The sequence below is a fragment of the Oryzias latipes genome, chromosome 19 (assembly GCF_053564925.1).
Source record: "Oryzias latipes strain Hd-rR chromosome 19, Olatipes_Hd-rR_3.1".
Classification (NCBI taxonomy): Eukaryota; Metazoa; Chordata; class Actinopteri; order Beloniformes; family Adrianichthyidae; genus Oryzias; species Oryzias latipes.
Window position 1 is genome coordinate 27,526,595 of NC_136255.1, and position 16,771 is coordinate 27,543,365.

The 16,771-nt window shown below is 38.9% G+C and overlaps 1 protein-coding gene and 1 long non-coding RNA gene across 2 annotated transcripts in view; one reads left to right on the forward strand and one right to left on the reverse strand.

Annotated features, from left to right (window-relative positions):
- LOC101169270 (uncharacterized) overlaps positions 1-5,192 on the reverse strand; it is a 29,188-nt gene extending 23,996 nt beyond the window's left edge. Inside the window, exon 1 of the mRNA XM_023949309.2 lies at positions 4,873-5,192. Within this exon, the coding sequence (XP_023805077.1) occupies positions 4,873-4,984 (112 nt within the window). The 5' untranslated portion in view covers positions 4,985-5,192. The remainder of the gene's footprint in view (positions 1-4,872) is intronic.
- On the forward strand, positions 1,534-2,189 carry LOC144987776 (uncharacterized). The gene is made up of 3 exons (XR_013651445.1): positions 1,534-1,668; positions 1,798-1,894; positions 2,050-2,189. It is a non-coding gene; the product is annotated as an uncharacterized LOC144987776 (long non-coding RNA).
- Positions 5,193-16,771: the final 11,579 nt, after the last annotated feature.

Below are 16,771 nucleotides of genomic sequence, written 5' to 3' on the forward strand. Positions count from 1 at the left end.
ATTAATAGAAAAACTTTAAGTTTAACTCACAAGTTGTTCATGTCTGGTCAGGGGCATCCAGAGGAAATCTTCTGAGACGTCTGCTTCTCCTTGCTGTCCTGTGATGCTGCATATCTGCTCGTTTTTGGTTTGATCTCGTGAAAAACGGTTGAATTATTGCCAGGAACCCGGACAGATTCATATATAAAGCTATTTTCAGTAACGTAGAAGAGAAAACTACAGAAAAAAAATGCCTCCTCGCAAGAGCCCGTAAATCGTTCAGCGGCACAAAAATAAATATTGCCATGGACTAATGACTTGATGGTTTATTTATCAACTAATACATAAAATCTACACCAATGTGTTTGTAATTTTATTATTTATAAATCAGCCACGTTTTCCATGATCAGAACACAGCAGATTCATAAATAGTCTTCATAAAATGTTCATATTTATTATATTTTTACTTTGACAAATGGGTGTCATTCTCTGCGTTAAATAGAAGTTGTTTCCCTCCAGACCAGGTGGTGGCGGTAATGCGCCACTTTGTTTTCGTGCCAAGCGCCATTTGAAAACACCCGAAAGAGAAAACTAGTGAGCACGGGTGTCCGAATTGCTTTGAAAATTCAGAGAACTATATAGAGAACTATATAGTGCCGCACTATATAGGGTTTTAGTAGTTAGGGGTTAGGGCGGTAATTCAGACACAGCCCGGGTGTCCGAATAGACCTTTTTCGCAAAAACCGGAAATACGTCATCAACGTGTATACCTAGTTCCGGTTTGTGCTTCGCTGGCGGAGGAATGGCAGAGCCTAGAGTGTTTTCAAAGAGCCTGAGTTGTGTTCCGAAGTTCACCAGCACCGATGTGGTGAAGAGTGTGAAGATGCATTCGTCCACTAAAGGAAACAAATTGGACAAGGGATATAAATTCGACCACGAAGAGTTTATCCACCATTACCAAGGTAAGCCTCAGCTAGCTTTAGCCATAGCCGCATCACCGGTAATACGTCAACTGTAAATCCTGGTGTTATTAATTTGTAATATAAGGCATAACACATCGCAGTGAATATGTTGTGTGTATGTTTAAGTGAAAAGGCATGAGATTAACATAACACCCAAAAATTTGGCGAAGCTGTAAATAAGAAATGTTAAGTTGCCCGTATGCGTGTTCATTCTTTTTGCTGCTGCGGTTGCGGCACTTTCTTTACTTATTAGTATTATTTTTCTGAAACTAGGGTGACCAGACGTCCTCTTCTCCTGGACATGTCCTCTTTTTTGATACTTATATAATAAAATAACATTGAACATAGAGGAAATGTAATCATATTTGCTCTATGTACGCAGCTCTGCACACCAATTACTCTCGATGAAATATCTCACAAACTCACTTCACTCCTCTTTTTTACTAACTCAAATCTGGTCACCTACTGAAAGTTATAGTTTCATGTTACATTGATATAGCAACATAAGTATGTCTTAACTGTAACCTATTTAATTTATTGTGTCTAGATACCGCTGGATGCATAAAATGCCAACCTGAAAGCTTTCTCCTGCAGTTGTGCGGCTGCTAAAGGATTCTGCAATGACATCCTTTTGCCATCCTGTACCAGACCGCACATTATTCACAGCTGGGTCTGCAGGCTGCTCCACCCCCCTGGCCTGCACGAGTGGCTTGCAAAGATGGCACAGGTGGGTTTGTGATCATATTGTCATTATTTTTTAAGAACGTATGTGTATCCATAACAACTCTAAATTATTATAAAAACACCCCAAGTAGTTACTACAGACTTTAATTGCTTTCTGCCTTTTACTTATAAGGGAATCCATCCTGAACCGGTTAGTGAGCTGATGGTGCAAAAACCCAAAACAGTTGGCAGAGACGGTCAGAGGTCCACACTGTACAAGGCATTTACAGGTGATTAACTTTTTGTTGCTTTGTGAGCAAGTTAAGTTTTTTTTTTTTAATCTTATGACTAACCAAATTATGGTTACAGCAGATATAATGAATTAAATTTAAATGTAGTTATGCACTTATGTCTAACTTTTGTGTGTTGTGTTTCTCTTGTGTAGGACCACAGCCAGATCCATATGATGGCATCTGGAAGCAGATTATGCCAGGTGCAGCCCCAACCTCTCATGGCTGTGTTGGATGGGTTTCTGAGATGGAATGAAAGAGAACTTGGATATATATTATGGCAAATGCATGAATGCATACCTTAAATTACACTTATCTTGTCTTTAACATTCAGTTCAGCCTTCTGTCTGACTGTTGATGATCTGTAATGTTATTGTTTATTGTAAATGTTTGATGGTATTTGTGTTGTGATTAATCAGTTGTTGTTGTTGTTACCAAAAAATTAAATGAGGCACAATTTTGACCAAAATTGTTTTATTTGTTCATCTAATTTTTTTGTGAAGTCAAAGTCACATTTCAACAGAAAATTATTAAGAATATAACAATTATATTTAATTAAATTTTAAGAATATGTGGGAACACTACATTTTTCCATACTATTTGCACATTATACATTATTTACATACCAAACATTAATTCACTCTTCAAAACAAAAAAGTCCTTGATAATTTGCCAAAACACGGCAGTTTAGCCAGATCTGATTCCCACCGCCCATCAGTGTGAGCGGCACAGAGAGTCCCCGATGTGGAAGGACTTTATCATACTGATCACTCTTTCCACTATAATTCTGAGGCGGGGCATGGCTGCGTTTGATCTGTTTCCTCCTTGCTGATGGAGCTGAACGCTTAAAAGGTGGAATGATGAGCTTAGATCCAATGTCAGTAAGTAAGTCATGGATGTAATCCAAAGCCTCATCCAGAGCATCTGTGAAGATAAAGAAATTAAAAATCAGTCTTAAAACATTTGCTACCTTTCACCACAACACAGTAATCATGATTTGAAAAGTATGTTAAGTATTTAATTACAAATACATTTCATTTCTTTTTGTTAAGGAAAATACAAAATGACAAAATACTCTAAATTAATTAAATACATGTAATTAAAATAGGTGAGAGCATGAACAGCTTTTGTTCTAAACATTCATTTGTTCAGGTAGAAATGCATTTATCCAATAACGGTACACATAGTTGACTAACGTTAACCAAACACATGAACAACCTTACCTGCAGGTGGGTGTGTCACGTAGTCCTGATCCATGTCCTGCCTTAGCTTAGCCACCATGTCGCCATCGTCACAGCATAGCTGCATAGCCTGACGTTTGAGGTTCTGTCATATACTGACTCTTCTCCAAGGATCAGTAAAGTTTTTCCAAGGGAAAAGGCTCGGGACGACACCACTCTTCGGGCGACGAACGACGCAGACGCACCACAATCCGGAGCGAAAATGCCGGCAGCAGAGGGTGCTACCTGTGTTTACATTAAACTATGCCCTTCCTCTCTTCGGATCGCCTATATCATTTGGGTTTCAGGTTTGGATCCACAGGAAAATAATGAAATGAAAAGTAGGGCTGTTTTTGGTTGGAAGACGAACAGCCTGGAACACAACAGAGACTGCAACTCTTCCACTCTGCCATTCTTCATATGTGCCGCTATGCTAACAGGAAGTTGTTTTACACGTCATTGACGTATTTCCGGTCGAAAAATGCGGAAGTGTGAAAAAGGTCTATTGCTTTGAAAATTCAGAGAACTATATAGTGCCGCACTATATAGGGTTTTAGTAGTTTGGGAATAAAAGAAACTCATTTCAAAATAAATAAATATTATCCTGTGTCCGATTTTCTTCAAAGCAGATTTAAATTTGATGTGGAATCTTGCATTTTTTGTAACTCCAATGTGGAAACGCTGGAACATTTGTTTTTTTCATGCGATTACTCCAAGGAATTCTGGACTCAAATAAGGAATTGGATTAATTTAAAACTGAACATTCCCCCTTTTGGTATTTCTGATGTCCTGCTGTTTATGGAAAATATTGAAGATTCTTTCTCAAATATCATTAATATCATCTTACTTTTAGGAAAATACAACATCCACTGTTGCAAGTGGAGAGGTTCCAAGCCCTCCTTCCCAGGTTTTATTAACGATTTTAAATTATATTATTCCTCACTGAAAAGATTACAATCCTCAGTAGGTGTTAAAAAAATATCTAAACAAATTTCCTTGTGGCTTTTATTCTAGTTTCCGTCCTGTGTTATCATTTGGCTCCTGTTATTTATTATTTTATTTTTTGCAAGTGTTTTTAACACTATATGTTTATGACTGAGAGTATCTTCTACCCCCTTAGTGTTTCTGTATTTTGTGGTGTGTTCATCCTCTGCGAGAGTTTGTATTTTTGTCTTTGAAAAGTTCAAATAAAAAAAAAAAAGTAGTTAGGGATTAGGGCAGTAATTCGGACACAGCTGAAAAACAAAAATGCAATAAAACTGTGTATTTTCATTGAAGATCACAAGCTGTATCACAATCCCTAGTATTGTAAACTACAATTCTATATATTTTGTTTTAGTTATTTATTTTCTTTTCTTTTTCTTTCTCTTCTTTGTGTGTAGTTATGTGTATGTTTAAAGTTCAAATGAAAAATAAAAAAAATAAAAAAAAAATAAAAAAAAAAAATTCGGACACAGCTATCGATATTTCTCATCAGTTTACCGGAAGTACGTGCGATAAGTCCTCCGGGTGACACATAGATGGACCGTTCAGTTCTCCTTAAATAAACCCAATCGTCTTTTTTATGCGTTTTTTCCCGTTTATTTGCAAATAAAACAATTTATGTTATTTTACGAGATGTTTGTGCACTTTGTGTAATAAAAGACAAGAATGTGGTCCATAGGATTGTTTCGTTCAAGAACAAGAAGCTAATAGTTTAGCCAGTACTTCACAGACTCACTCAGGCCTTTCATTTGTGTTAAATCTGAATTTTCTTACCAGCATCTTGGTTCGTTTCAGCCTCCGGCGGCTGAAAAACACTGCAGAAATTTGGGTGCAGGTTATCTTCTGAAAACGGGCTGTTTCTGTCCAGCTGGTGGATGTTTTCCATGTTTTTCCTGGTCTTCTTCGGTTATAAAGAGTGCAACAGTGCGCCTGCGCATGGTTGATCGCAACAACAGATCATAGCGCTGAGCAGCCTTTGATGTTTCTAAAGGGTTAATCTCAGTTTGGTAAAAGAAATCGAGACGTCTCGTTATTTACGTGTCTTCCGTGGATTTTCATCAGGCATCTATACGGACTACACTCTGTCGTTACCATGACAACCAGGCTGCGTTCCATCACGTGCGTTCGTGGGTTTCATTAAAATCCTTTTCAGCATCATTAAGGGGTAAAATATTAGAACATGTCCAATGAAAACATAAAGATTAGAAATCGACTCAAAACAATTAAAATGAAAAGAAATAAAAAAGATAAAAATAGAGGTCTGCTAACTAGAAATGGTCAATTATTTCACATGTTTGATGTTACAGCTTCTTTCTTTATTTCTATTTTTACAAATCTTTATTATATACAGTCTGGAGCATAGAACAAAAGACTCAAATGTTCGAGATAAATGTCCGGTAGTGAAAAAGTGGAAGAAATCAAAGTAAAATCATGTTAGTCTACAAAGCTGAGAAGAATGAACAGCTATGAATATGAATATGAATTCAACTGATGAAACGATGTAAATTATGTCTACATTTATACAAACAACGCAAATAAATTTGGAGTTTTATTTCAAAATTCAGTTTTTTGAATAAATATTTTGTTAATAAACTCAGTTAGAATTATGAAGACATTTTAATTTCATAAACAGTAAAACTAAACTAAATGTGTTTCCATGTCAAGACAAACAGGAATAAATTTGATTAAATTTACTCCAAACTAACTTAGTTTACTTACAGGTTTAAAATAGTTGTATTCATGTTTCTTCGAGATCTTTACGAAAACGTATTTTTATTGAAATATTTGGTTTAAATTTTGCTGACTTTTTCTTTATTTACTCTTGTTTTTTTTAAAAAAAAAAACAAGCCAATCTCTCTACATTAACCCAAGAATGTCTAAAAAATTAACTCAATTATTTAAAAATTTAGTTGGAGAAATAAGACCCATTACATTAGAAAATCTAAACTTATGAAGGAATATAATTTGGGAGGTATAAAGACAACTGATTTTGAATCAACTTTTAGAGTAAATTGTTTAAAGACTTTATGGCTAACCCTGACTTAATATGGTTTCATTTTCCCAAAAACATCTTCAAAAAAGTCGGTGGATTATATTTTTTGCTGAGATGTGACTTTGAAATTTTCCAACTTCCTATAAAGATTTCAGATTTTCACAAACAAGTTCTTTTCCAGTGGAAAATGATATTTAGTCCTTATTTTCGCCTCACTGCGCCCCCCTGTGGAAGAACAGAGTAATGACCACAAACAGGAAGACAATGTTTCATCAGAATTGGTTTGACTCGTTTAAGTGATGTTCTTGATTCAAATGAAGAAATTCTTCAGTTAAGAGACTTCAAAAGCAAATATGATGTTTAATGTTCAACCAAGGAATTTCAGAAAACCTGCAGAGAAATTCCAGTTGCTTTAATACGTTTAATAAAAAATATAATATTGTCTTCCAATGTTCAAATTAAACTACCAAATTTAGTGATAGGAGAAATAAAACTTAGTGAAAAAATGTGATTATAAATACCTCAACAAATCCTTAAAAAGTAAATTATACCATGACTTTAATAGAGAAGTGAAATATAAATTAACTGAGACACCTGTCAGTCACATCAGGTGCTCAACTTTGGACATTCATCAAATGGACAGTGGTCCCCAAAATTAAAGAAATGCAGTTCAAAATGATAAACAATTATTACCCATCAGCAGAGACGCTGAGGAGTAGATTTGGCTTTGAGGTTGATCCGTGTGATTTCTGTCATACAGACCCAGAAACAAGAAGACAGCTGTTGTTTTAATATCCAGTGATCCAAAGATTCTGGAAAGATTTTCATAATTGGCTAAGTCAAAGAATTAACAACATGCGATTCACATAAAATGATAGTTTGTTTATAACAGTAAGTTGTCAAAAGAGACAACAAAATTAGTGAACATCCTCCTGATTTTGGGAAAATATCATATTCATAAAAAGTGGAAAAAAGATCAGCCGAATTTCCTGTGTTTTAAAAATGAAGTCAGACTGTATTTATCCTCATTAAATGTATACAGAACTCAAGTCCTTTGATTGATGACATTTATAAATCTGCTACAGAATGGTTACAGATCTAGGGTCCAGATTGTTGATTGCCTTGAATTGTAATTTATGCTGAAAGGTTTTATACTTTTATATATGTGTGTATATATATGTGTGTATATATATGTGTGTATATATGTGTGTATATATATATATATATATATATATATATATATATATATATATATATATATATATATATATATATATATATATATATATATATATATATATGTTTTTGTGAAGAGCTGTGTCTTGCATCATTGTGTGGTTGTGTCTCCGAGAGTTTTGTAACGATTATATTTCAATTTAAAAAATAAAAAACGAGCCTGTTTGAGGAAGGGGTGTCCGCACAGATGCCTGTTGAAAATACTGTAGACGAGAAAATAAAATAATCTCGGGTCTTTCACAGCTGCGTGTGTGCGCGCGTGTGTATGCGTGTTTTTTTATCCGCAGGCCCCGTCCGGGTCAAAACAGCGATTGGTTTAACTAAAAAAAGAAACATTCATGGATGGTCTCGGCGCTCATGAACCTCTAGAATACAAAGGGGACCGTGAATGCCTCATGGAGCTCCAGGCGGAGGATACTTTCCGGGAAGCCGCCGCTGAGAAACATGACAGATATAACGGTCAGTCTGTCGGGATAGAACGGCTAATTATTAACTGTTTCATGCAAAAACAGACACCGTGAAATGATTATCCGAGGAAGGGCTGAGAACGACATAAATACTTTGCAATCAAATCCATCGATCTGAATGGAGCCCAGAAAAACCTCGACATCCCGGTGATCTTGAACGCAGCACCTAGATTCATTAGGAGCCCGTCAAAACTATGAAGTCGCTAAATGACAGAAAACTCGAGTGGATTATTATTTATTTTGGCGTCAAATTCCTTTCAAAGCCTCTTAACGCCGCGTGCTGCATTATTCTGCCGGTAAACTTCAATAAAAAATAAAAAAGAGACAATAATACTCCGGTGACCCAGGATTTCCGGTTACTTTCAAAAGAAAAGAATTCTTCAGTCATTTCACAAACACGTAAAAAAGTTTCGTTCTAACTTTTCCTGATGATTTATGACGAAACTTGTTTTGTTTTTTCCTTATTACTGTTATATACTGTTGTCTTCTTTTTTGCACTTATTTTATTGTTAACTGTAATTCAGATTTGGATGAAATTCTGTTTTAAAAATAAAATGAATACCAGAAGCATTAAGTTAATTAAAACAGAATAGCTCTTCTACCCTGAACCCACTTCTGAGTCATTATTGATCCCGTTAACCACGTGGGCGTGGCCATCGTAAACGTAGGTTTTTCAGAAAAACGGATTTACTTTGATGTTTGACGTAACGACATGACAGTTGCTCCTCAAACCCATCAGATCCGTGCCTGAATAAAGTGTCTGGTTGCTCCGTCCATCACTCTGATTCTCACTTCCTGATGGTCAGTTCACCAAAACAAGAGGTTCAGTCATCAGAGTGACGTTGTTCCTTTGCTTCCTACAGATGTTCAGCAGCTGTTGGAGCTGAAAGAAGAGCGTTTCCATGACAACCGCTCTGATCTGGACCAGGACAAGCAGGACTTAGTCCACATAAAGAAAGAAATCTCATTCAAACTAATCCATAAATTCTATCCAACCAAACTATATCTACAAAGGTTCAAGGAAGATATTGATGTTACTTGCTCTTTTTGTCATGAACACCCTGAAGATGCTGTACATTTATTTTGGTCATGTCCCTTTTCCACCACTCTCTGGTCTAAAGTTTGTCATTTCATTTCTGCCCACATTGACCCTGACTTCCGCCTGTACTTAGAAAATATTATGTTTGGCATCACCCACTGTCCATCTCATAAAAAAGAACAGTTGTTCCTCATTAACCTTTTGTTGTTTTTATGCAAATGGCACATTCATAAATCAAAAGTAACGAATCATACCCCTCATTTCTCAATCTTTATTAATGAGTTCAAACAATACATTAAGACAATAAGAAACTCTGATAATAAGAACGCCATCAAAACATTAGATCTGTGTATTAGTTTCAATATATATGCATAAAATGTACAAACCCCCTGGCTTGTTCCTTCGTTGTTCACTGTTCAACATTGTTTTGTATTGATTTTTTACATTCAATAAAGTTTTGAAAAAAAAAAAAAAACTTAGTCCACATAAAGAAGGAGGACGAGGAAGTCTGGGACTGTCAGGAGCGACTGGATGAGTTCCCATTCCCCGTCATCACAGTGAAGACTGAAGATGATGATGAAGAGGAGTTCACAGCTTCATCACAGCCTAATGGAGACAGGGAGAGAAGCTCCAGCTTGCAGCGCCACCAAGTGGATAAAAGCAGAAGCTGATGAAGAGGAGCGAGCAGAACCGCAGCAGAGCAGTCAGGACAAATCTCCAGCTTCCTCTGAGACCGATGACTATCGAATTACATAAATGCCAAAAATTGAAAGGGCGTAAAGACAACTAAGCGGGCGTATTTAGAAACTCAGTGAGTGAACTTTAAAACTGTGATGGCTTAATTCTAACCAAGCGACCCCGTATTTTACAACTGAACGGCTGAAATCCTAACTGAGCAGTGATCCTGCTCGGTCAATTCTCCTTTGCGCCCTCACCTGGATTTACGCTCAGTGTTAAGGGGGCGTTTTTGTCACTTGGGGGCAGGAACCTTTCTGGTTGATCTGATTGGCTGAAATTTGCATGCCAAGCAGCGGGGCGGGACTTTAATTTTGGGGCTTTAATAGAAAAGGAACAGCGGCTGTAACGTGGATTAAAAGCATTAAAACGGTAACAAATACAGTGAATTTCACATGAGAAATACTTACACCACAAATAAACCAGCTGCACTTTCTTACCTTATTTTTGGGTCGTTGGTTAATGTTTTAATCCACGTTACATCCGCGTTTTTTTTCTATGATTGCCTCTAACAGGGGGGGGGGGGGGGAGAAACAAACAAGTTTGACACAAAGAGCTGACATTTCTAACTGTGATATTTAATGAGCCACACCACACACTGACCTGCCAGACAAACACACAATTAAAGCCATGTTATGTGCCATAACCCCCTCCTATCATTACAACAGCGCCGTTTCAGTTCTGAGTGTTTTTTTCTGTTTAACGTTAACACACATACCGGTGAAACATGCACGCTGGTGTGTGTTTAAAAAAGGCAGCGAGCGCAAAACTGAGTTGTTTGTGATTTATTTTTTCAGTCATCAATCAGCATTTCTAATCCATCAAAGTCCTCATCTTCTGCATCTGGAACAGCTGGACTGCATCTATCAGACACGCCAGCTTCCCTTTCCTCATCATCAGAATCCGTCTCTTTGCTATGCGGCTCCAAAGAACAGTGACAGCAGACGCGTCAGGCCAAGTTTAAGTCCTGCAGTCCCAAAGTGTGGCGTAACTCGCCGGCGCTGCGTCCCGGTAAGGGGGGAGGATGGACAACTTTTCACGGTCATCTGCTGGAAGTTGCAGCGCTCAGCCTCGAGTCGTTCTTCCAACGCAGGCCTTTCCTTTTCCGCGGAAACTCAGCTGCTGCTGCGTCTACTTGTCTTGTCGGAGTTGGTTTTCCAGCGTTCTCACTTGTGAACCATGGATTCATTATTTTAAATTCTCTGGCAGCTGAGGTTCGATAAGTTAGAAAGATCTCCACAGATTCAGACTTCCTGCTTCAATAACTCTTCTGATCAACGTTCAAATGTGTCAGCAAGTATCTCAATCCTTTTGTATTAACACAGGGAGTGAACCACAAATATATTTCTGAAGAAAAAAGATCGTTTTTTTGCCTTTTAATCAGAATTGTTCGCTTCAAGCTGTGAATGCAGACATGCAGCAGCCGGCTGCCAAGGGACCGTCAACAAAGTGCAACCTCTGTGAAACACCACTGTGTAAAAATCAATAATCTTACAAAAAAAATCATAAAACTATTATAAGGCATTTTCTTGTTACAATACATATTTTGTAGGAAAGTCCATCTTTATTTTTATCTTGTTTCATATACTTTTTCAAATTTTAATAGATATGAATCATGACTAAAGTTATCAGTAACTTGACATGACCTTATTTTCATACTAAAATAAAGAATGTCAATAGTTCACTTTGTTTATTTATAGGAATTTTTCATATTTACAAATGGATCAGATTTGGTCAAAAATCCTCAATAGCTCTGAAGATGCCATATTTTTTTTTTTTGCATAATCTTTATTTTAGTAGGAAAATATAATATAATAAAATAAAATAAGGTCATGATTAGTCAGTACAGGAGGTTTGGTGACAGAAGCTTTAGTATCTTCAGAGCTACAGTGCATTTATGTTATGATTCATATCTCTATTAAATTTAAAAACTATAAGAAATAAAATGGAGGTTGACTTTCTAACAAAATTTAGTATAATAAATAATAATGCAGCATGACTATGCTGATGAGTCTTCATTACCAGTTCATATAAATATAGACATTTATTCGCTTTTTAAAAGTTCACTGATTTTTATAGAATGGTGTTTCACAGAGGTAGCACTTTGTTGACGGTCCCTTGGCAGCCGGCTCGCTGCTCTGTTTGTATTCACAGCTTGAAACGAACAATTCTGATTAAAAGGCAATAAAAACGAAATTTTTTCTTTAAAAATGCTTTTGTAGTTCACTCTCTGTGTTAATACAAAAGGATTGAGATACTTGCTGAAAAATTTGAAAGTTTATCAGAAGAGTATTTGAAGCAGGAAGTCCGAATCTGTGAAGATCTAATTTAACCGAACCACAGCTGCTCTATTCCCGTGTTCTTCCGCGTAGCTGATAGCTGCAGTTTAAACTATGCCTCATAATCGTGTCTCTTTGCATTTCAAGGGTTTCCAAACGAAGTTGTTCTGCATTATTCATATATCTGCACCTTTGTACCCTGGGGGGGGGGGGTGTCTTCTTTCACGTCCTCTCCTCTCTCCGTACCGTCATCATGCTGTTCTCTCCTAGATCCTCTTTACTGAAGTCACACAACACATTAGGGCCGCTCTGTACATTTTGGAGAAAATGTAAGACCTCAGTACTTTCACAACCATAAGGTTGTGAAAGTACTGAATATAGAAAATATGATAAAAGGCAGAGAGCGACATGCAGCTCAAGAGCCGCCTGTTAACCCCCCCGCCCTGAAAAATGAAGGTCCCGCCCCTCTGCCTCACCGATAAGCCATGCAAATTTCAGCCAATCAGATTAACCAGAAAGGTTCCTGCCCCAAAAGTGACAAAAACGCCCCCTTAACACTGAGCGTAAATCCACATGAGCGCGCAAAAAGGAATTGACCGCGCAAGATCACTGCTCAGTTAGGATTGCGCCTGCGCGGTTTTAAGGTTCACTCACTCAGTTCCTAAATACGCCCGCTTAGTTGTCTTTACGCCCTTTCACTTATTGGCAGATTTGTAATTCCATAGACGACAGTGACGAAGATGAGGGTGGGGGTCAGGAGCCCCCGTCAGATCTCAGAGACAGACATAAACTGAAAGGGCGTAAAGACAACTAAGCAGGCGTATTTAGGAACTGAGTGAGTGAACCTTAAAACCGCGCAGGCGCAATCCTAACTGAGCAGTGATCCTGCGCGGTCAATTCCTTTTTGCGCGCTCATGTGGATTTACGCTCAGTGTTAAGGGGCGTTTTTGTCACTTTTGGGGCAGGAACCTTTCTGGTTAATCTGATTGGCTGAAATTTGCATGGCTTATCGGCGAGGCAGAGGGGCGGGACCTTCATTTTTCAGTGCGGGCGGGGTTAACAGGCGGCTCTTGAGCTGCATGTCGCTCTCTGCCTTTTATCATATTTTCTATATTCACTACTTTCACAACCATAAGGTGAAAGTCTTACATTATTTCCAAAATGTACAGAGCGGCCCTAATGTGTTATTGCGTTACTTCGGTAAAGAGGATCTAGGAGAGAACAGCATGAGAACGGAACGGAGAGAGGAGAGGACGTGAAAGAAGACACCCCCCCCCCCCCCCATAGTACAAAGGAGCAGATATGAGCACAATGCAGAACTTATGAGGGTAAAAATGTGTCAAAAAGAACGCACTTGTAGATTTGATTTGAGAACTTGTAATATAGAATCTGAATACTTGTGCATCAAAAATCTGCATCTGTGTGTAAAAATCTTCTGCTGTGAACTGACAAATTTCCATTTGCATGTGTTCATTTAGAGTTACAACTTTAAATCTGTGATTACAACTGCTCAAATGTGCTTTTGCGTGTGCTCGAATCTGCTGCCGTAAATCACAGGTGCGCTACAACTGCGCTCTGACTTCTGACACATTCCTTGCGAGAAACTTGGGTCAAAAGTGATCTGTGTCCGATAATGGGACTAGGGGGGGAGGGAGGGTAAGAGGAGGCGGAGTCAACCAATCAGAGTGCTGGATTCGGTGAACTTGGTCAAGTTAGAAAGACCTTCACAGATTCACACTTCCTGCTTCAATAACTCTTCTGATAAACGTTCAAATGTGACAGCAATATGGAGTCCTATACTGTTCATAATTAAATAAATAAATATTTAATTAAATAAATAAATATGGCCTCATGCAAATACACAATCAACCAATAAATCTCTCATAAATATATAAAAAGATCATGAAATTGTGAAAAACCTGCACACTGATTTTAAATTAGCCATTATATTATTCAATATATTTCATTTTGCTTTAAAAACCTGTTCATTATTTTAAAACAGCATTTTAAAAATATTCATTTTAATCATGTGGAATATTATTATAATTCTACGTCTTTTTTCAGAACCTTGGATTTTAAAATCAATATTTTCCAAAGTAGCTTTGTTTTTATTTCATGTTGCTGTTTTTCACAATGGCTGATTTATTTCATGAAGAGCTTTTTCAGGAGAATGAGTCTGTCTGTCAATCAAACTAGACAAGGCGGAGACACTTTTGTGATTGGCTACTCCTTTACTCAGACATGAGCAGCAGCACCCTGACTACATCGATCGAAGATGCTTCAGCAAACGTGACGGCGCAATGCACTCTCCTCAACACTAGGGGGAGTCTGCACCTCAACACATCCACAGTGTTACACGAAATTGGGCAGTTTTTGTTCAAAATTTGTGGATAAAAGTGGCTTTGGGCAAGTGTGTATAATTCAGGTGGTTTTGTGGTCGCTTCTGCAATTTTCATCTTCTCATTAACATCTAGTAGTGGCCTAAGTTAGGCTGGGTGGTTGTTGGAGTTCCACAAAATTTCTATGAACTGGAGTTCCATGAACGCAACATGCGCGTGTGGGATGGGCTACCAGCTAATGTTTTTAGCCTGATAGCCACATGGAGCGGTTGCCTGCGCTTGTCTCAGTAAAAATGCATGGATGCACAATGCACATGGAGTGTTAAGAGATCAGGTTGATTTATTTTGAATAGTTTCACATAACAATGTTTCTATTTTTGAGTTTATGAGATCAATTCCAGAGAGTCTCTGCTTCAGCTCAGCGCAGTCAAACTACGTCTTAAATTACGTGTAAATCAGAGCGCCCAGGCAGCGCGAGAGTGTATGTGTGAGCGCACGTTAAGGGTCTGTTGCCCTGTCACCCGGAAAAGTAATAATAAAAAAAGGTTTCCTCCAAAGTGCAGAGTCTGATTCTTGGAGTAAGCCCTGGCTGCAGAATTGCTCAATCAATCCCGGATCTCCGCTGCGTTTTCCGACCACGGTCAGAAACGTCATCGCAGGAAAGGTTCAACATTTTGAAGGGAGGGAAAAATAAAATCAGAGGACCTGATTATAATCATTGTCTCATTGAAAATAGAAAAATATTTTAAGGTTCAGGGGGCCTCAGCAGGCTTGTCCCGCTTTGGGCAGCTGCCTGGTCTGACTGTCGGTCCGCCAGCTCACCTCCTGTGAGCCGACATCAGGCACGATGTGAGCTCTGAGTGAATGGCGTAAGAATGAGGAGTGTTTCAACGGGGGACTTATAGACGTGGACGACCGGAGCTCCTCTCTGTGCTTTGGTCCACACAAACCCTCAAACTACAAAAACAGAGTCGTCCATGTTTGCATCTTCTGCAGCAGACAGATCGTTTGTCTCTATTTGATCTCTAATGTCTGCAAAGCCGCGCAGATATCGCTGAAATATGTCATCTCTCTGACTGGCACACCGCTGAGCGGGTATCGAGGAATAAGAGTCGATTTACATGGATCAGCCAATGAGCGTTTAGACCCCGCCCACTTTCACTGATTGACAGATAGACCCATTCTCCTGAAAAAGCTCTTCATGAAATAAATACGTCATTGTGAAAAACAGCAACATGAAATAAAACAAAGCTACTTTGGAAAATATTGATTTTGAAATACGAGCTTCTGAAAAAAGACAGAATTATAATAATATTCCACATGATTAAAAGTGAATATTTAAAAATGTTGTTATAAAATAATGAACAGTTTTTTAAAGCAAAATGAAATATATTGAATAATATAATGGCTTATATAAAATCAGTATGCAGGTTTTTCACAATTTCATAATCTTTTTATATATTTATGAGAGATTTATTGGTTGATTGTGTATTTTCATGAGGTCACATTTATTTATTTAATCAAATATTTATTTATTTAATTATGAACAGTATAGGACTCCATACAGCAAGTCTCTCAATCATTTTGTATGAACACAGAGAGTGAAATAAAAATGCATTTCTACAGAAAAACTTAGTTTTCTCCTGCATTTTAATGAGAAATGATCTCTTCGTGCTTTAAATGCAGACATGCAGCGACGGCTGCGAACGGACAGGATCAGGAAGATGATTGTAGCAGGACAACAGGGCCAGGGCTATGAGCAGCTTTATTATAAATCATATGGATAAACATTTGAAAAAAATATATTAGATTAGATAAATGCGTTCTCCGCGACGTTCCAGGCGACAGCGCGGCGGCGCGCGGCTGTGGCGGACTCAGCCCGCTGACTGAGCGAGGGCGTAGCGTGTCGCTGGTACGCGACACCGCGGCCAGACGCCGAGCTCCGCGGAGGAAAGAAGAAACGAGGATCCCGCTGACCGACGGCGGAGCACACCTGTCGCTCGCGCATACCCAGCGCTCAGCGGGCTGAGTCCGCGTTCCGGCGCGGCGGCGCGCGGCTGTGGCGGATTCCTCGCTTCTTCTTTCCTCCGCGGAGCGAGGGTGTAGACCTCGCCGTCTGTCAGCGGGATCCTTGCTTCTTATTTCCTCCGGAGCTCGGCGGCTGGCCGCTGAGCGAGGGCATATAGCGCGGTGTCACACCGCTGCCAGCTGCCGAGCTCCGCGGAGGAAGGAGAGGCCGAGGATCCCACTGGACAAGCGCGGAGCACCCGCGAGCGACAGGTGTGCTCCGCCGTCGGTCAGCGGGATCCTCGTTTTCGTCTCCAAAGTTTTGGTTGTCTGGGGGGGTGACGATCAGGTCACTAGCTGCGTTTCCATGGGCAAAAGTAATCAGAATGAACACCTGATCGGAAAGAAAATGCGTCATGTAAACGCGCCGTTCGGAATACTCTGCCCCGGTCAGACTCGTTCGGATCAGAATTTCTTTCCGATGGAGATAGCTGGGTTATACCGAACGTTTATCCGATGGTGGAGCATGTAAACGGTCATTCCGATCGTGTGTCACTACTGCTCTGGGTTACGTCACG